General features: G+C 36.8%; 2 protein-coding genes across 2 annotated transcripts in view; both read left to right on the forward strand.

Moving 5' to 3' along the window:
• Positions 1–14357, forward strand: part of LOC115923982 — a 53886-nt gene extending 39529 nt beyond the window's left edge. Inside the window, exon 5 of the mRNA XM_030985393.1 lies at positions 14134–14357. Within this exon, the coding sequence (XP_030841253.1) occupies positions 14134–14357 (224 nt within the window). The remainder of the gene's footprint in view (positions 1–14133) is intronic.
• Positions 14358–15232: 875 nt separating this feature from the next.
• Positions 15233–20406, forward strand: LOC100892828 (coiled-coil domain-containing protein 142). The gene is made up of 5 exons (XM_030985394.1): positions 15233–15404; positions 16406–16520; positions 16954–17131; positions 18293–18498; positions 19296–20406. Exons 1-5 carry the CDS (start codon positions 15243–15245, stop codon positions 19610–19612), a joined length of 978 nt encoding a protein of 325 aa, XP_030841254.1. The 5' UTR covers positions 15233–15242; the 3' UTR covers positions 19613–20406.
• The last annotated feature ends 4848 nt before the right edge of the window (positions 20407–25254 follow it).

Here is a 25254-nt window from a genome sequence, read left to right on the forward strand (position 1 = left end):
CAAGATGTGATGACAAAGTGAGATGTGAATCTTAATCGAAATCTCACATTGTCTTTCTACATTACTACTTTTCCCCCCAAGAATTCATATGAATACATAAATACCGTAAAACCGGGACATTTTTACAGACAGGAGATGTTTGCAATTTTATCAGCAGGCAAGGTTTCATAACAGGTTATACTACTATGAAACTTTTGCAATTTGCGAAGTTTCTTGCTGTGAAAAAATGGAATCAGCCATCACTATAATCACAAAACTGTCATTTTGCAAAAGAAAATGCTTAGTATAGAAGAGCTATATATCCATGAACCTCAGTTTTAAGGAAAACAAGGATTTTGTATTCTCCTATCTTGCATTGTTGGTATGAAATGATATTTGGTCCTGTTTTGCTAATATCTAATATGATAATGAAATGATCTTTTATACATATCCTGGCACCTGAACTTTTGAAAACTAATTAATTACTGGTACTTGTAAAGTTTGTGGATGTAACATTTTTGGTACAGATTATCGTGTTGAGAATCTCAATCATTTCTAAGACTCAATTGGTTCACACAAGGACAACAAATCAAATTTCCGACCACGGTTTATAAATCGATTTTCGAAACCTTGCTAATTGCTCTGCGTCTGAACAGCCCCCCACCGTCCACTCCCATCCTATGAAATGAAATGCAATGAATTGATGCAGTGCATTGGGTTTGATTAGCATACAGATCAGTTTTATTCATGACTAGAGACCTCGAAGCTCCCTAAAGATCCATTGACATTTCGTCTAATGATGCAGGGGGTGATTATGACGGACCTGTTGTTCGGAAATCCATCCTTTTTTTTCCGCCAGGTTTGGAGTTTTTTTTTTATAGAGTTAGTTAGAGGAAGTGCAAGCAGGAATACAAATCCATCTGCATATATAGAGTAAGGTACATCAAGTTTGAAGGCTGATTTGAAGAAGAAACTAGTTTCTTAGATTCATCTTCATTTTTTCCTCATGCTATTAATTTTCTGATTACTTTCTCTTATAAGTATGTATATTTTAAAGCTACTCGACAGTGCTTATGGTACATTTTAAATATGTATGCACATTTCTATGGAAAAAGACCTCTTGTATAAACATATAATTAAAGTCAGGTGGCAGATCGAGGGTTCTATTAAGGTGTGTGGGGGAGGGCGGCAGCACATTCCATGAAAATTACTTACAATCAACATAAGATAATAATTTAGCAAAAGTAGATGTTAGCAAAAGCAAAAAAGCAAAAATAGATTGTAGGGTACTTTTTAAGGTTTAAAATTTGAAAAAAAGGGGGCAGCATAAGGAAACAATGAGTATTTTAAAGTATGTCTGTGTCATTAAAAGAAAGTTGGTGGGGGGGGGGGGGCATTGTATGTGCAATAATACGAAAATTCATCCCAAAGCCAAAGGGTTAATCCATTTAGAAATCTCTCTTTTCACACCTTATACAGAGTACCGTATGCTGTTTTCTTAGCCGTGGCTGATCAGATTTTGCATTTCATGCCTGAGCTATCTTACTGAAAAGCTTACTATTTTTGCCCGGAATAATCTAAGAAAATGCTGAATGAATATTTCTACAAAGCTAGTCGGTGGAAAATTGTAGCTTAGTCATAGTACTTACAAACCTGCTTTCTAGCAAGGAGGTATATGTAGGCCGATTTTCTCTTGTGTAAGTTCAGAATGCGCCAGGAGATTTGTAGCAAATATTCATTCATGCTAATTAAAGCACCTTGGCTCTGATCGATGAGTAGGCCCTAAGAATATTATTCATTTATAGATGATCTGGACAATTTTCTACAGGGGAAACGATGCAGGAAACTTGTATGTGAGTAAAGGTACAATATTCATACATGTATGTACAAAGAGAAAAATGGCAACAGCAAACACACTTATTGCTGCATGTGCTTGCACATAACATGAGCATGTATGAGTATTAATCGTAAAATTATCTGTTTGGAGCCAGAAGGGCTATAACTCATATACTGTTACACAAAGTTAATGCCCTTCTTGCTCTAGAGTCCACACAGATGAAATGGAATTAGTTTACTTGTTGTCCTTAATAATATGTAAGGTCTAACTGAGAAAGATCCTGAGAAAAATCTGCAATTTTCTAAAAAATTATTTGTTTGACCATGTAACGCTTCTGAAATATTTCAGAGGGCAGTAGTCGATCCAGCCCACACAGACATGAATTATGATTTTCTCAAGACTCTTCTAATGCTTATGACAAGGGAAGGGAGGGGAAGGGGTAGGCCTGGGGAGGGGGAGGGGGAATCCAGGTACTCTCAATGATGCCATGTATCCCAATTCCTTCCCAACCATCTAAATGACCCCCTTCATAGATTTACATGGTGGTATAGCATACAGACCTTTCCTAATGAACTTGCATTCAAGCTCCTAAATGCTGATTTTGTGGCAATTGTGGAGTACTTGTAACAGCCTTGCATGTTGCCAGAATGACGGTTACAAACATGAATACAGCAATCAGTGGTTCTATTCCTATCTCTAGATTTTTTAAAATGTAAAGTAAATGGCAACTGCACACAACAAAGGACTACAGTGTATGTACTACTTGTACATATTCATTGTGCTTCACACACATCAGTTCATACCAATTCCAAGTTTAATTTCTGTTATTTATATCTAAATGTTTGTTTGTGGACCTCCCTGTGTAGACTAGCATAGGCCTTTCTTTTCAAAGCACTTTGTTCTGAAGATTTGATGCTTGATTGGTGTAGCTATGGACGACTACTGGTATCTTTGAATCAAATGAAGACCTTGGACTGAATGAAAGATTAATCAGTCTCTCGTTAATATTCCAGCTAGCAATCACTTGCAGATATGTATCAGCAATTCAAGATAAAGATGAGTTCCGGGACCAGTTTCACAAAGCCTCTTTTCAATGACAAATGACAAAAATCTGCTGATAACCAATCAGAAGCAAGGATTTCACTAGCTTATAACACAAACTGTAATTTGTCACTGATGACAATTTTTGTGACATCGGGCCCTGGTCATGCAGTAGAATTTTGAAAGAAACTGTCTGGAAATAATTTGCTTCCATCAATAAATTGGCTCTTTGATTCTGCAATTATTAATAAGGGCTTAGTAAGACCATTCTATAGGTGTAATGATTGTTCTGATGCTATGTCACTGATCACTTGCACATGTACTTATGTCACCCTTTAGAATCCTCTTCTGCAACATGAGTGCACTTACATATATTTTCTGAATGTGGATTATGTTAAAAATAGCTGCACTGTGTTTGATCATCTGTATTGAATGTTTGTAGCAGACTTTCGATAAGCGGTATAGTGCCCTACTTACATGAACATGAACAGGTCCTTACATTTTAAAAACAAATAGTGAAGTACCGGCGCTAAAATCCCATTTAAAAAAAGAGCCAAGTATGTATGCACATGACGCTTAATGGAGGAAAAACAGCCTGCAAGTAGTCTGTTCATTAAGAATGCCAAAATAATGCTACTGTGAAGAGCCTATTTTGATCTTAGCATATCCAAGTATTTTAGTGGTAATGTCAGCTTTGATTTTAATACATGATGTTTGAAATGAACTGGAATAGTTAAGCAGACAAAAAAAGAAAAAGCAAAGAGAGAGATGGAGAGAGAGAGAGAGAGAGAGAGAGGGGGGGGGGGGGGGGGGGAGGGAGAAGAGGAGAAGAGGGAGGGAGGGAGAGAGAGAGAGAGAGAGAGAAAGTTACTTGACGTGTATATGTAGAGGCATTTTGTTCTTTGGCACTCAAACTGTACGCATAGTTTATAATATATTTATCAATAAAACACATGCATGTCTGCACGTACCCATTTTTTTTCTCACCAGGCCATAAGAAAAGTTAAAATCGTTTCACTCCTTCCTATATCCTCCCTGAGGCGATCCCGCTTAATTTAACGAAACTGATAGCTCCGATCCATCACTACCTTATATTAGCTTTGCCTCGAATTCTTAATTTCGGTGGGAGCACCGCCAAGAAGGGGGGGGGGGGGGTGACCGAGCTAAGAATGTTTTCATCAAGACAGGATGCCACGGCAGCATCTGCAAGATTCTCTGGGGGAATGCAGGAGTTATAGAGCCCCTCTCATGGATGATAGAATAGCTTGATCGACTTGAGCACCCTGTCCGTTACATTATAAATCATTCTCACATTTAGATACTTGTGTCTCGGGCTATGTTGCCATGCTTAATCAAAGATTAGCTTCAGTTCTGGTAATGATAGAAAAGACATTCTCACAGCATCCAACAAAACTTAAACTGAATGTTCAAGATTATAAATAATTAAAATAAATGACATGTGCCAAACGATATTCATAGAACATGTATAGGGGCTGAGTAATGAGCGTAGAAAGATAAGGAAATCAAGGTACTTAGGCCCGACACCATGTGCTGAACACGTGTCACTATGTGCAAATGAGAGTTGTGGTTTTTATTGAAGATGGTTTCCAGCGAGTTTTTGTGAGGTTGTTTTTATTTTACTGGTTCAAAATCAATCTACTGCAGGATAAACAATCCAGAATGAATTATAGCCATGTTCTCTTGACGTACGATGCCTATACCAGAGCTCAAGCTTATCTTTAATTAAGGTTTTCCATACATGTAACACTCTGTTTATACTTTCATTTAGTTGATTTAAAGTACTTGAAAGGTTTGATGATCAATTTGAACCAATTTTTGTCTTCTTGCAGATACCATACTGCATAATTTAGGTGATATCATTTGTTGACAATCAGAAGGGTGTTAGATTACACATTTGACAAACATGTACCTGTCTAATTTCTGTGAATGTTTAGAGCCAAAATGGCATAAGGGTTTACCATCTAATTACTATGTGTAAATGATTTCTGCAATATCATCTATTGGAGCTAGACGGATATTAACACATTCTTTTTAGAGGATGATTGATCAGCAGTAGATGTAGAATTGTTTTTCAATTTTTTGTTTTAATTTATAATTATTTATATTTTTATAGGAGAACTACCCCAAAGCTATTATTCAACTATCCCGGACTATACATGTCAGTGTCGTCCGTTTGTGTGTGAGTGTGTGTGTGTGGTGTTGGTGGATTGGATGAATGATCCGCAGTAGATGTGAAATCATTTTTAATCTTTAAAGAAATTCTTTATCTCAGACAATAGCAAAGGAACTACCCCAACTGCAGGTAGTTGTAAACTTGTATTCCTAAAAAAGAGATATGAAAAGGAAAACAAATCTCTGTTATTCTAGGTTAAAATATTGCAATATGATCAGAATCACTAGATTATGACTGATATCGATTATCCAGCCAGATTTTAATGAAAGCCAATTATTTTTGTGACCTTTATAGGCAATATATACAACATCTAGATGCTCTAAGAGCCTGTGTTTCAATTAGATCCATGACCTTGCCTTCCTTTGAAAAAGACTTTTATTGTGTGTAGAATCGGCTATTAAAACAAATGCACAGGATGTTATATATATATATATATATCGCAACCAGTAATTGATTTATCCAATCCACTCTCAATTTCGTAAGCTATATTTTATTGCTCATTAAATCAACTGTGCTTTTGTAATGCCTCTGGATTTGCAAAAAAAAATTCAACCATAAAATCTTTGCATTATTGAAACATGATAGACAGCAGTACTAATGAAAGTTATGGCAATTTAATGGGGAAAAATGAATAAAAATAAAAATTTGTAGTTGAAAAAAAAGTTTGAAAAAAAAAAAAATCTACATTTTTTTTTTTTTAATTAAAAAAAGAAAAACACTTTTGGGAATATTTTGTACAAACCTCAAAAGAATTTTACTTTTGTTTCTTCCCCCATGTCTGTGCTTTTCAAGACCATACTGAAGTATGAGAGTTCACCAAACGATGACTTTTATGGTGGCATAGTCCATTTCTTTTCCTTGATCGTAGGAAACGACCAGTAAAGTAGATAGCATCCTGCCATCAGTCGAGACTGATGTATTTTTAACCTGAGCTTTTTATATCCTGATATGGTGGTTGATATAGAGCCCCATGTAAGGTGGAAAATGTGGTGCTAGGAGTGTTCCCATTGTAGCTATGGACCATTCATATTTTGGAGGAGCTATTCCTATATTTCTGTCTTCAAACTAGTGTTGGGAACCCATGAATCCTCTTGTTTTGTGAAAACATCTGTGATCATGATAAATATTCTCTATTCCCTTATTTTGGTGTAGGAGATTCCTAGATTTTGCTGTGGGAGGTTGGCAGGTATGCCATTGCCATATCAACGACATGAGGAAGATGATACATGTGTACTGAAGTGATGTAACTTTAAGAAGATGTTATCGAGGTAGAGTCCCATGTAGGGTAAAATAACAGTATTAGGAATGTTTCCATTGTCATACCCTGAACCAAACAGGAGATGGTTTAGTGATGCACGGAAATGGTGATAGAGATAGATAGTATTATGAGTATTATCACGAGTTTCATGTGCACTTCAAATTATCATCATTTTTCTTTTCTTTTTTTTATTGGGGGGGGGGGGGGGATGAAGCAAAAATAGTTTTCAAAAACTAAAACAAATAAACTTACAAAAACAACCAACAGCAATCATGCTTGAAGGAACATATTGAACCAGTTATATTCAATAAACTGTCTTACAAATAAATTAAAGCCTAGTTGCTTCAGTGTTCTTCTCCTAAGAAATCCTTAAAGAATTTTCAGCAACTGTGCTTAAACTGCTTTGTTAGGCAAATGGCTGTCCATGTAAACAAACCTGTAATGCACTGGAATACTGTAAAACATTACAGTCTGAAAGTGGGAACAGTGCCTTAGAGGTACATGGGAACCCCCTGCATCCGCATGCGACAGATATCACCCGAAATCATTGGAATCCCTCGCCTACCACTAATGCAGACTAAGCAGATTTACCCGATAATAATCCCCAAATTTACCCTCATGAATAGGGACGATCTATTAGTTAGGTAGGGGTCAAGTCGTCGGGAGTCCTCGCTTATCTCTTCCATCCGTCCGTCTGCGATACCTACGACTCGCATCAGAGCCTAATATAATCAGAGCATGCCGGTTGATTTATATATGAGGAGCCATGGCTGCCTTTTCTAAATTGAAAATCAGCGACTGCTCTAGTTGCCGTCCATCTGCAGAGATTCTGTGATGTCTTTGCGAATGGAAGTCCAATTCATGAAAGAAAGCTGTAATAGTGTTTCCCTGTCTGGACAAATAACTTTGGCTATGACATTCTATACGTAATGAGAAGGCCAATCGATATGTGCACACGTATGTACGGTAATTCTATCCTTCATGTTGCGAGCATCACAGAATGTTGTCTTTTTAGGTTGCTATTCAGAGTATACAAGAATGTTGCATGTTGCACAGACTCTCTTCAAAGGAGATATTCAAATGAGGAAATGTCTTTGAGGTAGTACAATTTTTGAAAATCAAGAGGAATACACAATGATATTTTGTGGGAGTGAAATCTGTTAATCTGTTGGGTATTTCTACTTTTCATTCTCATTAGCATAATTAGTCTGTCCCCTGTCTAAATCTGTAACAGTTGCATCCCTCTTGCATTGATTATTTTCGCACCATATTTCTCTCTCTCTCTCTCTCTCTCTCTCTCTCTCTCTATCTCTTTCAGTCTCTCTGTCTCTGTCTCTCTCTCTGTCTTTCTATTCTGTCTCTCTCTGTCTCTCTTACTGTCTCTCTGTCTTTCTTACTGTGTCTCTCTGTCTCTGTCTCTCTCTCTGTCGCTCTCTCTTTCTGTCTCTCTTTCTGTCTCTCTCTGTCTGTCTCTCTTTCTCTCTGTCTCTCACTGTATCTGTCTGTCTCTCTGTCTCTCTCTGTCTCTTCCTCCACTCCCCGACACTGCCTCTATCTCCTCGTCCTTGTACGCTTGTTCTATTATTGTCTACATCTCAGTGTATTTGCGCGCCTCGCTGTCTAGCTACATGCACTTTCTTAGAAAAGCTCCAACCTAATCTAATATGCAACAGCTACATGTAATCAATTGAATTGCTACATTCAACATGCATTTGCTCTTGGAGGCTAGACATTACACAATGTGACATACTAAACTTGACATTTAAGAGAACATATTATTTGTTAAGACTTGAAGTTCACCTACAGGTAAAGAAAAGGTTGAGTTCTGGGAAGAGGTAAAAAATAATTTGTGAGCGTTATCATTCTTATTATGCAAGGGTGGAAGAACATCAGATTAAACATGTTCCCTGAAAAGCATGGCTCTTCAAATGCCTTCATATTCTAAATATGACATGAAACATCATAAAAATCTGGGTAGGATTTTTTTCGCCATGTGTTCGTGTAGTCCCATATACATCATTCTGTGTACAGTGCTCGTAACTTTGCCAAGATTTGTTTCACAATGCAATCACATGACCAGAACTCAACTTTATCTTTAACAACTACAGTTAACAACTACAGTTTTCATAACCCTCGTAAATTTGATGATTTTGTATAATTTTTGTTTTAACTCAAGAATGAAAGGTGGACGGGTTGAGTTAGGGTCTATGTTGAATACTTAATAGATGGATGCTTTAATATATATGTCACATTTTCAAGAAAACATAAAAATAGGGTCAAATCAAATATTTGCATACTTGCATAAAAAATTGGGAAGGGTATGAAAAAGTTAGATGATAACTGCTTACCGGTATGCCTCCTGATTTGAGTTTTAATATTTACAGTCAAACTCATTTGTACAATTATTATCAGTCAGTGAAAAATTCATAAATGCCTTATTTTTATCCTCCTCTCAATGTATAAAATTTATAAAATGCATCTGATTTTCAAAGAATGAGCATTGTACAAAGTAATCAGATAGCAATGCACGGTTATCAGATATGGCACCCTAACCTTTCAGCTTGCATGCTATCAAATCAACGCTCCTGTCTTGCTCAACACCAGCATCAGGAGTCAGATCCAGACTAGAGCTCTTTCCTCGATCACCCTCTGTCTCCTCCACATGCTCTCTTCCCTCCCTGCCCTCTCTTCCCTCCTTACCTCACCTCACTCACCCCCAGTGACCCAACCCAACCCAACCCTGATAGGAAATCCTTGAGAAATACTGAACGGATCCCAAAGCAGTGAATTCTCCTGTTTTGGTAATTGGATACTTAAGATGGTGCTTCTTACTCCCTTCCTCGCCTTTCCCCACTCATTTCCCCTTCCCAATTCCTTTCCCCCTCCCCACCCACCTAATTATCGACTCCTTTCCCATTCCCAACCCCTTCTTACCCTTTCCCCCTTTCCCCCTTCCCCAATTTCCCTTCCCAACCTGTACAAGAGACCCGTAAGGCACTCCAAACAGGTCTCAAAGCAATGATGTCTCCTATTTTGTATGTTAAAAGATCCAAAATAGAGCTTCTAAACCTCTCTCTTTGTTCCCTATCCTTCCCCCTCCTCTTTCCCTCTCTTCTTTCCCTCTCTTCTTTCCCTCTCTCCTTTCCCCTCCTCCCAACCTTTACAAGAGACATGTAAGGCACATCAAATAGGTCCCAATGTATTTTTTACTCCTGTATATTTTCTTTTTTATTGTAAATGCAAGGATTTCTTCCAGGTAATTCAAATGAAAAGTACCCAATCCATCGGCAGTCTGCAATGATGTGTAAGGAGAAAAAAGAATTCTTGTCATAGGTTTTCAACCCAATTTAACAAAGGTATCTCGTTGCTATGACAATTTCTGCAAGCCACCCTCAAAATGTTTCCTTTTATAACCTGTAGGGGCTCTTCAAATTTTTAATAAAAGATTGTAATGAGGAAAATACATGCCTCAAAGAAGAATAATAGAATTCCTACCTGAAGTGCTACAGGAAGTAGCTGTTGATAAGTGGCTTTGGGGCATTTAATTTGCACCAGTCCTTTTGTATTTTGAGCATTTTGACATTTGCTCTTTGTTAAATGAATCCCGTCTTTATGGGAAAAGTTTCAATAACAATCATATTTCTCAAGGAAGATGAGACAATGACCTGGAAAAGAAAGAAAGGCAAAAGGCCGAGGGAGAATGGTGTGCAACTACCATTACACTCATCTACTAATGAAAGTGTATGTTATTACTTGGCTTGAAGCATCAACATTGTCCTCGGATGAATTCAAGTCGTTAAACAAAATTGAAATGGATGAGCCTAAAGTCTGAAGGAAGCTTGATGGCTTAGTGGTAGAGCAGGGGTCTGGTCTTGTAAGCGTGAGATTCTGGGTTCAAACCCAAGGTGATAGTCCCCTCCCCTGGCAAAGGCCACCTCTATTTGATGATTATATATATCTGTTCTGGTTATATTTCATTATAGTCAGTTATCAAGTTTGATCATTTGCTTTGCCAACTTAAAATATTCAGAAACTGAAAATTTGATTTTGGGGCAGGATATGTCAACTGCTAACTTTACAGCTATGTCTCATATGAGGAATATGAGGAATTCAAATGACATTTCAACCAGGATGTTCTTCCAAAATGACTTAACAAGTATGAGACATCGCACAAATTTATATTTTCATCTTTACCAGAACTCAGTCTCTTAATGTTTTTCTTGAAGAATTATAATGGAAAAGTGTCCCTGTCACGTCGATGGATGTTAATGTACTTTGGGCTTTTAATTTTTTTTTTTACTCTTTCGTCGCATAGGCCGCACCCGACTTTTTGATATTTTCTCTTCCAAAAATACTGCGGCCTTTACGCCGGCAAATACGGTAATGAAGTATACTGTGAGATATAGTCAGTTCAGTCTTGCATCGAAAGAAGCAATCACTTAAGACTCAAATAATTGTGAAAATTGTAAATAATTTAATCATGGTTCACTTAGAGCCCTACCTATTCAATCAATCATCAATTTTTTTTTACATTTATTGTATCATTTTGATGAATGACATGAGGAATGTAATTTGTTCTGTTACACTGCATGAAATGTCTCAGGTGATATGAATACGGTAAAACACTGCAATTTTGACTGAAGTTTATCCATTTGTATGAGTTGTGAGCTGAATATGCCAACCCTGTATTTTGTACTCTGCAATCTTTTGTACCGGTATGTGCAGTGAACGAAAAAGGAGAGATTTTACTAGGTGGTGTACATTTGAGCGTGAAGCAAGGAATTGAATTTGAGGCAAGGGAAATGTTTTTCTCTTTCAAGGCACTGTAAGAGAGAGAGAGAGAGAGAGAGAGAGAGAGAGAGAGAGAGAGAGAGAGAGAGGGGGGGGGGGGAGAGAGAGAGAGAGGGGGGAGGGAGAAAGAGATAGAGAGAAGGGGGGGGGGGGGGGGTAAACAGGGAGAATGAGAAACAGAGAGATATAGAGAAAGAGGCAATGAAATACACAATCACAGGAAAGCATCCAGCAATGTGCATTATGTATATATGTACAAAATCAGTGAGAGAGAGAGAGAGACAGAGAGAGACAGAGAGACAGAGAGAGAGGGGGAGGGGTGGATAAGACAGAGAAAGAGAAAGAGAGATACAGTGAGAAAGATAGATAAAGATAAAAAAGAGACATACACAATTGTGAGAAAGCAGCTAACAACATGGCAACATGCATGCAACATGCATGGTGTATACAAAATCAGGGAGAGAGAGAGAGAGAGAGAGAGAGAGAGAGATAAATAGAGGAAGGGCAAAAGAGAGTACTAAGGAGGAAGAAGATGAGTTCCTTAGGCATGTATATATACAGCACACCTATAATGAATCTTGATTATGATTATTCATATGATTTATCCCTTGATGCATATTTCTGATTGGATTCCCTTTCCACTTTCCCACGTCATCTTCGTATTCCCGGGGTTCTTTTATCCGTGGAGATCAGTAGCATCGCCCCTTTCTTCCATCACTGGTTCCCAGGGCCTACACCACGATCTCTAGGGGTAGCTAGAGATGCCTGCACCTCTTTCTAATTTTCATTATTATCATATTATAGATGCTGTTGATTTAGATTAAAGTTACATTTTCTCCGTTATATCAAATATTTTCTTTGATCCGGCTTTTCCGCATTCATGCAAATTTTGCCAGAATGCTGCTGCTCCACCGATCGTCGTGGCTCAACAATGAGGACGGCACAGTTCTTAATAATGTAATTCTCGGTTGTCATCGTAACCCGAGAGAATCTCTCTTGAATGTCAGATCGTTAAAGGAGACGCTTTAGTTAAAGGTTGCTTGTAATATGAACGATGTTAATGCATTTAGATAGAAACTCTTGACATGGGTGTGAATAGCTGAATAGTATGTGTGTACAAGGATGCCTGCATGTTGTCAATAGGATACATGTTTTGAAACACAATTTAAATCTAAAAATGAATTTTGTGGAAAGTCTAGTCTGGGCTCAATGTGAAGGGGGAACGAATGCTTAAAGGTAAAGACCAGTATTGGAAACGCCCCAATTTCAAAAAATGAAATGGAAGCTCTCATTACCAATCATGTGAAAGAATATGTTTTGACTAATACAATAATGATAAAAAATTTGCCGGGAAACCGCCTGCTAATTCATATATTTGGTAAATTTGTTTCTCTCATGGTCTGTGAGAGATATAGGGTAGTCCCATATACATCTTTCTGTGTATAGTGCTTGTAACTTTACGAAGAATGGGCCAAATTTCTTATCATTTTGATGATTCCAGAACCTTGCAGATGCTAGATGCTAGATGATCAACCTTTTTTGATCGATTCCACAACGTTTCTTTCACAATGCAATCGCATAACCATAACTGGTCTTTACCTTTAATGCATTAAACTACAGAAAACATGAATTATGCGGAGATATTTCATATCTCAATAGTCAGAGGGGCTTTAAGTCATATATCATTTCCCATCTAGAGTTGAAGCCCTTCTGGATGTGCGCAGATGATTTGCTTTTTCAGCTGATGCATATCTCCCACTGGTTAGAATTTTAGATGAAAGTACTAGAGACAAATATGCCTTATCAGTGGATGAATGCCTGTTTTCTGCTTTGTTGAATTTCATATCAAAGTTCCACAAGACAAATGTGCATTATCGGTGGATGAATGTTTGTTTTCTACTTTGTTGAATTTTGAATGAAAGTGCATATAAAGACAAGTCTGTTCAGTTTGGATTTCCGGAAGTTTTCCACATGTTGATTTTACATGAATGTACAACTGTGATATTTAAGGCCATACTACAACAACAACAAAGTGAAATGATGTTCTTTTTTTATGTATATTTTTTATGTGCATTTCATAGAGTTTTATGAGCAGAATAACTAGAGACTTTTGGACATATTTAAATTCGACTTAAAAACATATCTGTTTTGATCATGCCAGTTTTAAATTTAAATTTATATAGTAAACATGTGAATTTTGTAATTGATTTGATAATTTTAATTGCTAAATGGTGAAAGCTCAATATTCTTCATATCTTTCCTCTCTTCTCTCTCTCTCTCTCTCTCTCTCTCTCTTGTATCTAAGCGCATAGAGACAATTTTGTAATATGCGCTATATAAGAATTGAACATTATTATTATTATTATTATTATTATTATACATGTATGCACATACAGTTCCACTTTAATAGCAGAAAAGTAAAAAATTGTGTTTTGGACATGTTGGTCTTTACGTCTTTCACTTTGCAGAATTCTGTATAAAAATTCCACAACACGAGCTCGTGTTATTTTTAGATATGCACATTTTCCACTGTGTTGAATTTCATGAATACGACATTGCGTTCTTTTTGGATGTGAACATGTTTGCCAGTTTGTTGAATTTTGTCCAACAAAGTGGAAATAATGTTCTCTTTGGATGTGAACATCTTTTTCAGTTTGTTGAATTTTATGTGAAATTTCCAGCAAAGTGGCAATTATGTTCTTTTTTTGATGTGAGCATGTTTTCCAGTTTGTTGAATTTTGGGGTGAAATTTCCAACAAAGTGCAAATAATGTTTTCTTTGGATGTGTGCATCGTTTTTTCATGTGAACTCACCAACAAAAATGGAAATAGAATTGTTGGACCAAAATATCCCAACACAATTTAGCTGTGAGCTTTTTGGGGGACATACATGGTTGTATGTACCATGTACATTTTCTGCTTTGAAGAATTTTCTCATTAACAAATATCAAAAGACAGAACTATGCATTCGTTTTGGATGTGTGAAATACTAATTCTCCTTTGTCTTTTCTCTTTGCAATCTTCATCTTTCCAGGCAAGAATGGTCTGAACTTCCTGATCCATGGAGCGCAAGCCCAGGTCTCCTACTGCCAGGCTGGGGTGGTCCAGGCTCTGACCAGACTAGCGGTCAGTCTAGGAACCGCTGCCCAGTGGTGCCAGTTCAAGAGCCAGGACTTCCTTGCTAACTGGACGGTGGGCCCATTCTTGCTCATATCATATGGGGATCTAAGGGTGAGTTTTAAATGTACTGTCATGTAGGGGGTTTCCTTTTTCCAGTTATTATTATTTTATTTTATTATTATAATTATTATTATAGTTATTTTTATAAACAATATTTATTTTATCTATTATTTTAGGGATACAATTTAAAGGATAGCAGTGTATTTATCGGCATAATTTGCCTTGTATTCATGATCTGTTGCTATTGCATGCTAGACTTTGGATTATTTGTTTTACTTTTTTTTCCCCTTCCACAGGGTTCTTTATTTTCAAAACAAATTCCACCATATACAGTATATCCATATACTATATACAAATAATTAAGAAAGAAACAATTTCCATACATAATGGCTTAACACAGATAATAATCATCACGGCCGAAAACTTTGTGGCAGATAAAAACAAACATTTATGACAAAATTAGTACTTTAAATATATATAACAAATACCAAACATAAAATACATGATCATGCTTGTGTTGGCACATTTCCAACACTCTCAAAATATTTTCTAAAGTTAAACCATTTCTTTTTCAATTTATACTCTCTCTGAGATTTGTTTGGTATATATATTTTTCCATTTCATGATAAGGTTTTACAGATGATAAAATTATATCAAATTAAGGTAGTTGATTTCTTAATTTAGCTGAAAATATTTCTTGTCTTAAAAGTAGGCATCAGTTTGGTGACCTGATCCATGTATTTGCTTTAGTTACATTTTCTTCAGGCTTTATTTTGTTGCAATCAGATATTAGGTCAGGATTAGGGTCAAGCATCTAGGTTTGAAATGGAGAATTTAGTTAGTATTGAAAATTGACATGGAGCAATTGTCATCCAACTGGTATATTTAGCTTAGGCCTGGCTTCAGCAGCTAAAATGTCGACTGTCATGATTTTTTTCCTCTCAGGTTGTGAATGACCATGCCATGGCCACGCTGAAGCTCCTTCCAGCATTACGTTCTGTACTCTCCACAACCCAAGGCCCCGTAAGCCCCCGGCGTCAGCAACCTCAGATTGCGGTCGCTAACTTCAACTCTCACATGGAGTCTCTGCATCATAGACTCAATACTGAACTTAGCAGACTGCAAGTAAGGCATCAGTTTACAGATCAAGTTGTATTAGGGCGATGCCGAGTGTTATGGAATTACTTTTACAGAGAATTTAAATTTTGAAGAAAAAAATTATAGACATTTTAATAAGAAAATACAAATGAAGGATATGATATTTTAACTTATATGACAGTCTCTCCAGCATTTGATTTTCCTATCAACCTTTTATCAACTTTATGAAATATTTAATTTTACATGTGTTTGTAAATGGCATAAAAGGTCATAACTTTGAATTTTGTATCAACGCTATTTGAAATGAATATTTAATCAATTTGATGGACGGTTGATAGGAAAATCCACTGTTATGGAAGTAACTTGTATTAATTTTTATTTTGTGAGGTTTTGAAATCATAATAATATTATTAATAATAATAAGGTGCCAGTCAGTATTGTTGGAAATCCCATACAGTGAAAAGAACTGCACATAGAACCGGAGGTACACAAATGGGAATATGTGTCCAATGCTGTGCTTCAAAGTTTGAATTTTGCCCTGTCATGTTTTAAGTATAGGGCATTTTTCATGAGCAACCCTTCTTATGTAACACTGTTTAATAATATGATATTCTTTCACATATGGGAAGATGATGAATGAGAAAGCTCAAAATATTTGTCCTTAACTAGCACTAAACCTTCTCTGTTATCTCTTTATAAATTGTCTGAGCATTTAGAATGGCGCTTTAAAACTCCTATCATTATAAAAAATCTCGCTCTCTGCAGACAACCGTGTAATTGTATAGATTAACCTTCAGAGGCTTGTACATTAAATGCATGGTTGGGGTTTTCCCTCCTCCATTTTTAATTCTGTAGTTTTTCATTCTACACCTCAACCTACAAATACATGCTGAATATAAATTAGACTTTAAGGTATAGACCAGTTCTGGTCATTTAATCGCATTGTGAAAACTGGTCTATACCTTTAACAAAAATTCTGAAACATTCAGCTGGATATTAAAGTTGGATTACAATGTTCTTCCTAACAGGGTTTGTCTAGTCACTGTAGCAGGCAGTTCTGTAGAGATTGCTTGAAGATCAGCGACGAGTTCTGGCCTAAGGCTATGCCGATGGGAAAGGTCTGGCGGAAGAAGACTACCGATGGTAAGAATATTGTAGACATAGAAACACTTTTGGATAAGAAGGTGGTGAGAAAATGAGACATTATATGTATGCCATGCAATATTGATTAATTATCAATTGATTGCTGGTCGCTACTGAATAATGAACTGGTTTTTCAACTGGTAAAAAATGGTCTATAGAATTCTTTACAAAAATACTTCTATAGAATTCTATTTCAAAAATCTATAGAATTCTTCACAAAAATACTTCTATAGAAATCTATAAAAAAAAATCTATAGAATTGGCATGGCATGGAATGCAGACACTATTACGCATAGCGAATGACAAGGGTTTGTGCCGGCAAACTAAGCGGCCACAGTATAAGATTCAACTTATAATCGTATCGTATCAAAAAAATATAAGTTTCTTTGCATTTTTATCGTCACTGACATTACTCTTTTACATCCCATAATAGAATTACCGAGCATCCACAATACCTACGCTGCCAGCATCGTAGACAATCTCCTAGTGCCGATCGCTGAGGGTGTGACCAAGCTGAAGACGACAGCTCAGATCACCATCATGTCCATCGCTGTTCAGACCATGCTGGAGAGCTGGATGACATTCATCCTGAAAGAAAAACCAAAGTTCAGGTATAGATGAATGAGCAGTACTGAGAGAAAGAGGGCGAGGGTGAAGGGAAGAAGGAGGGGGGGGGGGGGGGGGGGGGGGGGGGAGTTGCAGGTGGGGTAGAAGGGAAAAGGAGGGAGATCGGATGGAGGGGGCATAATATATCACTGTGATGTCCATTGTAGTTCAGACCATGCTGGAGAGCTGGATGACATTCATCCTGAAAGAAAAAGAAAAGGGTTCAATCAAGTATAGATGATTTAGCAGGTCTGAGAGAAAGTTGGGCAAAGGTGAGGGGGGGGGGGGAGATTGGATGGAAGGGGGCATTCTATCACTGTGATGTCTATCCTGTGCGCTACAAAATAGCCTATTGAGAAGTACATGAAGAAGGTTGTAGAATGTAGAAGGTTCTGAAATGAGGCAAGAAGTGTATCATCTGCAAAAAGCCAGAAGGGTGTTTTCTCTTTGTACTTAGATCTGATTCTCAGTACATGATGTCCAAACTGAAATTTTAAAATCAAGCGACTGGAAAGATAAGGTGCCCCTGTAGTTGTTTTCAAACTTCACAAACTTATGCTATTCAAAGAAGAGTTCATAGGGGCCATGACCTTACCATTTCCTGTGATTGGCACATTGTAGATTACACACAGGAAATACTAAGATCGAAACAAACACAAAACAGGAAATACCAAGATCGAAAAATGCAAGTCATGAAATAGCAAGACTGAAATATACATAAAACAGGTACTGACAATGCCAATCATTGAAATGTACTTGTAAGTTACTATGAAGATTGGGAAAACTTACAAGTTACCAATTTGGATGTAGGTTACATTGGCAAAATTTGTAAACAAGAAAGAATGTGAAATTTGCAAAGTAGAACAAAGGTCATATCATGCAATACCAAAAAACTTGCTAAGCTAGTCCTTGGCTATCTATGTATAATAGCACAACTGCATTGAGCTTGGTTGTATGAATTTATGGTCTCTCTAATCAATGATGTAGGTAGCATCTATTAATGAACCATTGTATAAAGCCATAAATAAGTTTGAATTCAGGAATAGGAGCAAATAAGACATCAATGTTCGTGTGTAGAAGCATAGTATTATAAATATTTAAGAAATCTTTTGAAATGGACAATTCCATGTAACAATCAATTTCTCCATCGATGTATTACTCGACAGTGTGCATGGGGCTCATCAGCTAGAGCAAGACTTCAGCTACGTCCGTCAGTGGTTGTCTTCAGAGGCCAGCAAGCTAGATCCAGAGAGCAAACAGAGCGTCCTGTCTCTCGATGCGATACGTAACTTTGAGGGCGCTATACTCCTTCTAAAGCAGCAGCCGCTTAGACGCACTGCGATGGCCAGTGCTTCATCAAAAGAAGAAATAAGTAAGTATAGAAGGTCCTGGATTGTCCATCAGTTTGTGAACCAGTACAAGAAACTTTTGAAGGCCCACTTATTTTGTTAGAGAGCATGTATTGTTACATGTATATTGGGTCAACTCATGTTTTTGAAGATGTTTTATATAAAGCCCCACTGTACTACTTGTAGCTACTAGCTCCCTCTATATAGAAAACAATGCCTAATCAGTGACCATTGGTCCCCCATGATCCTCTTTTTCTTATGTTTATTGAGAGCTGAGTTGATTAGAAAGCCACCTGTCAGTAACTACCTTGGGTGGTCTAATCCCTCCTAGCCAAACTAGTACAGACGACCTTTAAACTACTTTGTTGAGCTCACTGTAAAGCGCTTTGTTACCGCAAGGAAATGGTGCTAGGTCAAATATTCTATGGAATGGATTGGTTTTAGAATTTGTTGTTGACACTTGAGTATCTGGTTGATTAATACATTTGTACATTTTTAAAGCATGTCTGAACAGTTCATTCTGCAGTATGCTTCCTTCAGCTTGTCATCTATTTTGAGCCAGAAGGGCATTAGCTCATGCCACAATATAATTCTCCTTCAAGCTCTCGGCAGATGATGTATGCTTCCCATGCAACAATTTCTCAGCTGACATTCGCTGTGAAGATTAATACATCAAAGATATTGTATTTGTGGTCACAATATGAGTGATAAACAAGAGCCCAATATTATTATAATCATATTATTATGATTTAGAAGGAAGGGGAAGGAAGAATTTGATTTTCTTAACATCCACCCCACCTCAATCTTCTCATCAATACAGACTCCGAGTACAGCACCAGTACAGCTCAGAGCACGGGATCCCGCCGGGGTAGCTTTGGCAGCATGTCTGACTCCCCCCTCACGGTACAGAATCTGGTACCCCCTCCCCACCCCAACACCCTTCCCCTGGGTGGGGACAACAGCGACGCCATGGCGGGCTCGGACCGGGGCTACGTCACCGACTCCGTGGACGGCATCGACGACGAGACCTACAACATCCCCCATCGAAAGGAATGGTTGAGTCTACGGGTGCACACAGGGAACAAGTGGAAGAGTCCATTCAGCTGTTTGAATTCACCAGCGGGGATGGAAAGCTGAAGGTTATTCGAGGGACAGGCTTTGATGCATGTCAGCCACCAAATTGTCACCTGAATAGCCTTGTGTATATATACATTACTGTTCCTTAAGTAACTTGGGGGAGGGGGCATCCCTCTTGTTCCCCTCCCAACTGAAATATTATGAACCCCTTTTGCACATTGCTTGTTGCATATCCCCTATCTTTGTCTAAAGCAGCTTTCCTGATTCCGTGATGGATGTGAAGTCTGAAGTGTCATGGTGATTGCATTGTGTATGGTTATATGGTCACATACACGTGTACCTTAGAAGTCACGAGAGAACAGAGCAGTGCGTAAGAGAATTTTAGTGAGCAGGTCTCACGTTATATATTATACGACCATTCCAGGTAAAATAGATTAAAGGAAACAGACAAGCTTCCTTTAGTTTTAATGATTACGGCAGAGTATGACTGCAGTAAATTTGGCCGAGCTTGTGGCTTTTTCTGTTCGGAAGGCTGAAATGGTTTCATTTTTCGTATCATTCATGTTAAAAGGAACTTTAGTGATTTATCCAGACTATACCAAGGTCTTAGTAAATGTTCTATTTGTTTCACTTTCATATTTCACTTCAGGATGTATGGTATACATTGCCATAAATATTTAAATGCAACTAAGTAAGTTTAATCGTGTGCAGGATGGTTGATTTAAACCTTTGAAGTGCATTTACTTTTGAATTTTCTTTTCGTCATAATATGTCACAGGTGTTAAAATAAAAAGAAAATTATGTTAATTTTGGTGTGATGCCAGTATATGATGATTACTTCCATGTAGGACCCTCTTTTTGGAAAGGGAGGGAGGGTGGGGGGGGGGGGGGCAGTGTCCCAAATCTACCTGCAGTTGTTTGGCTGGTAATACCTGTGCCTGTAATCCCAGTTGTTCTAAACCTCTCACATTCTTTAGTGTGCTTGTGCGTAAATTTGATTACCGACTAGAACTGTTTAATGGCAGGCTACCTGTTCATGAATATGCATGTATCTTGTGTAATGATAATAATAATAATATTCAGTTCTTGTATAGCGCATGTCACAATACATGACGTCCCTACGCGCTTCCAAAGAGCTTTGGAAATTATTACCCTGTCTTTAGCTCCAGCAGCTGTTATCAGCGCACAGTGCATTTCAAGGAATAACCCTACCCGGTACCCATTTACCTCACCTGGGTCGAGTGTGGCAAATGTAGATTAATGTCTTGCCAAGTAGTGTTGTTCATTTTTATATTACAGTAGACCTACGTTGTTTTGACTACCTTTAAAGAAAGGCAGTAAACAAAACAATAGATAGTACTCAAGCTGTCACTGGTATTGAAAAACTAGACACACACATTTGGCAATGTAGTTTTGTGCTCCGTCAATGTAAAAGTCAGAGATGTCAATACATAATTGTTAATTCTGCATTATCAGTATTTAAAAGTGCAGTATGTGTTTCACCCCACCAAAAGATACTTGTTGTTGCCAGTGTCAATAACTTTTATAGTGTTTTTAATTTTGTTTAATTAAGTAGAAGCAACAAGAGATATATTTGTCATGTTACTTGTGCCAAACTTTGCATTCATGTTTGATGCACATTGTGAGATTGTGTTACGCTTGGCACAAAGGTGTTTATATACTCACAGTTTGTGCAATCACTTTTACTTTCACCGAATCATTGTAATTTTTTTTTTTCATTCCAATATATGTTGAACGAACAAAACGAATGAAGTCAGTTTGCAGGTAAAACTTACGAATAATTTATAATGTTGTGCCAGAGGGATATTGACTCATATCATTTATACACAGAGTTGATGCCATTCTAGCCCCAACAGACGATTATGATAAACCGATGTTGGTTCATATATTGTCCCGATTACAGATTTTCAGCTGATTTACTGAAAGGAATGCATAATTAAAAACAACGATTATTTGAATTTTCATTTCAGGTTTGCATCAACATGAATGATTTCACACAAAATTCTTATTTGCAAATGGCAATCTTTTTTCCATTCCAGGTTGATATATTCAAAAAGAGTAATGATGTTTATGACATTTTTGCGATATTGAACCCAAAGATTTGGTGCAAAACTATATATATACGGGTGGCTTTATATGTAGCCATGTTCATTGTGTTTATGGTAGATATATTTATCTGAAATTTATCTTACTTGGATGTCATGTATCAATAGATATGTTCTACAAAGATTTTGAATTTCTGAAAGGGCTTTTACATCACAATATGCAAAGGCAATTATTGTATCATGGAAAAGCTAATGAGTTTGTATTAACTTTTAGCAGTATCAAGGAATAGATTTGCACATGTATATATTATGATACTCAGAGTTTACATATATGCAATTATTAGGACGCCAGATAATTAATTGAGGGTATTCAAGTCTACTTAGTTATGAATTAAGGGATAGGACTATGATATGTAGCCCATCACTGATTCCTTGGATATCTGTAGCCTTTATACATCTCCCCCCTTCTCCCAAAAAACCTTTTCACTTACTTTTGCTGATCTTATAATTCAATTTGGTGCTTGCTTTGTAGGCTCCAAAATATGTATGGCCATTGCAATTTTAAGCTTCTGTTTGCATCGTCATATATCGTATGTATGTCAATATGCAAGGGCAAGCTTTTAATAAGGAATTGCTAAGTATTATATTTTTGCCTCCGCTACAAAGTATCCGGAGGCATTATGTTTTTGGGTTGTCCGTCCGTCCGTACGTACGTACGTCCCGTTCTCTTGATCGCGTTATCTGAAGAACCTATTGATGGATTCCTTCCAAACTTTGGTCATGTATGTATCTTGCAGAGCCGATGAACTGATTAGATTTTGGGGTCACGAGGTCAAAGGTCACAGGGCTCATTATGTATGCAAAAACAGCTTGTGATCGCGTAATCTGAAGAACCGATTGATGGATTCCTGCCAAACTTTGGTCATGTATGTTACTTGCAGAGCCAATAAATTGATTAGATTTTGGGGTCATGAGGTCAAGGCCAAAGGTCATGCGGCTCAGTATGTATGCAAAAATAGCTTTTGATCGCATTATCATTAGAACAGATTGATGGATTCCTGCCAAACTTAGATCATGTATGTATCTTGCAGAGCCAATGAACTGAGTAAATTATTGGGTCATGAGGTCAAAGGTCAAAGGTCATGGGCTCATTATGTATGCAAAAATAGCTTGTGAACGAATTCTCATTAGAACTGACAGATGGATTACTATTTAACTCAGGACATCTTGCAGAGCCAATGAACTGAGTATATTTTAGGGTCATGTGGTCAAAGATCAAAGGGTCATATATGTATATGAGAAATTGCTTGTAATCATGATATTCTGAGAACCTGTTAATGGATTACAACTAAAATTGAGTTTGAAAAATTTCTTCTGTTTTGGTTTGTAAAATTGCTATATCACGGAGGCATCATTTTCGACTGCGCGCAGTCGAAGTTCCATCTAGTTTTCTTACTTGTTTTAGGTAGTTGGTCTTGAGATAAAAATTAAGGTATCTACTGAAATGTGTCTGAAAATTTGTATACATTGATATACATTCTCTGTATAGGCTTTCTTCTCTGCATGGATATTTTTATCTAAAATTTAAGATTTTGAGAAGGCTGAGAAATTCTATCTTTGAAATATTAGCACTTCATTACTAGTTGCTGCAAAAATATTTGGTAGTTCTGCTACATGTAGCTATCTGCCTTCGACAAATCATAAGGTTTTTATTTGATATAGGATTGCATTCTTAAAGACTCATAAGTAGTTGTAGATCTTTTTGAGATTGAGTTTATAGTGATGTTTGACTTGCAAACTTACAGTGAGATGATTTTATATAGAGATTACAGATTTCTTGATGCCAAAGAACTTTTTGTTTTTCCCCTCATATCAGTACAAGTTCATGTACCTTTTTGTATACATTATTTACAAAGTGAAGAACTAAGATACAGGTATTGCATTTACTCAAATTGTAAATTAATTTTCTACATGTTGCATAAAAAATAGCTAAGCTTTAATGAATATATGCAGTAGGTAATTATTGTTTGATAATGAAAAGGTCCTGTTAGTTTTCATGATAATTGGTCATGTGCGGTATTTTTCTCGAATGAACTTTATAACTGAGGATTTATGCCTTACGGTACCTAAAGGCACTAGTGCATTGCCTTTTTGTGTTTTTGAGCCGGAGATCTCCGGATTATGAGATCATTGCCCTATCGTGCTACTTCCAGTATTGCGAAATGTGTTAGCCAATGAGAGGATGTTTTTCAATCTAAATATTTCTAAGTAGGTTGTATGTGGTACACATGATTGACAACAAATTTGGCCACTGCTGAACATTTAGTAAAAATCATTGCCTGTGTTACCTGTATTCAAATTTTGCAAAAAAGGTTAGATGCCCTAAAAAACAACAAAAATGCAAAAAGAAATAGTATATTTCTTTTAACTCCTCTTAGAGAGAGGTCATTCCCATCATAGAGTAATATGACATTTGACTGGAAAATAACTAATAAGAATGAAAAAATGAAATAAGAACATTAAAATGTGTGCACCTATCACTGTACTTAGAAGTGTAATTAGTGATAGAATTGCTGAGATAGATATTTCATTATATTTCTTGGTCATTGTGTGCTTACAGTTCTTATTCTACATCACATGTATTGCTTGTATGAATAACTTTGTGTCTTAATGCTTTTATCTTTCAGTAGTTAGCAATCTTTAGGTATCGCAATCTTTTAATAAGCTGCATGATCAACTTGGTTGTTGCAGCGATGCACAATTTGATAGTGACGTGGTTCAAAAGATGATTTTTAGTTTGAATGCACTTGTGTTTTTATTCCTGCATTTTGTCTACTGTGAGCCATAAGGGTTCTGATCACTATACAATATTATGTCTTTGTGATGATAAAGAGAATTGCTCTCAGTGATGCATTTACAAGCTTGATTTTATGCAGAAACCTGCTACTTATGTGCAATTATGGCCGATTGTGGCTTAAATATTTTGTTGTATTTTTTAAAACCATATAAATTCATTTAGCCATCACACTGTAAATAGAACAGAAAGTTATTTTGTTTTTTGAATTTGTGAAAATGAATGTTTGGTAAATAGTCACACATAGACATGTACATGTATAAAAAAAATCAGTCAAAGATTGATCTCCACATGTTTGATCTCAGATATTTTCAACATTGTCTGTCACATTTGTACTATATCTGAGTCATATATTTATCTTCAATAGCTGGACACCTCATATGTAACTATGGAATGTCCTATTATTTTTTAAGTAGACCTAAGTTTCCTAAATTGAGTGGAATAATGATAATAACAATGAGTAATTTGTATCGTAAATACCTCGTTGAGAAATCTCTTTGTGCATGATTTGCGGAAGTAACTTGCAAATGATGCAATTGATTTTTCTTTTGATTTAGACAGATTTTCTCCTTTACATAACATTCAATTTGCTAGAAATCAGACTCTATACTCTCAATACTTCCATCAATGTATTTTGGATATACAGCAACAGAAACATGTATCACTCTTACTGTCAAGTTTAAATAATATATAAGTGTTAAGGAAATACCGTTATTAAAACCAAAGAAGATATAATTGTATATCAGTTTTAGTTTCAGGATTTGTGAAATTTGCAAGTATTT

The sequence above is a fragment of the Strongylocentrotus purpuratus genome, unplaced genomic scaffold (genome assembly GCF_000002235.5).
Source record: "Strongylocentrotus purpuratus isolate Spur 01 unplaced genomic scaffold, Spur_5.0 spur5_scaffold_15, whole genome shotgun sequence".
Lineage (NCBI taxonomy): Eukaryota > Metazoa > Echinodermata > Echinoidea > Camarodonta > Strongylocentrotidae > Strongylocentrotus > Strongylocentrotus purpuratus.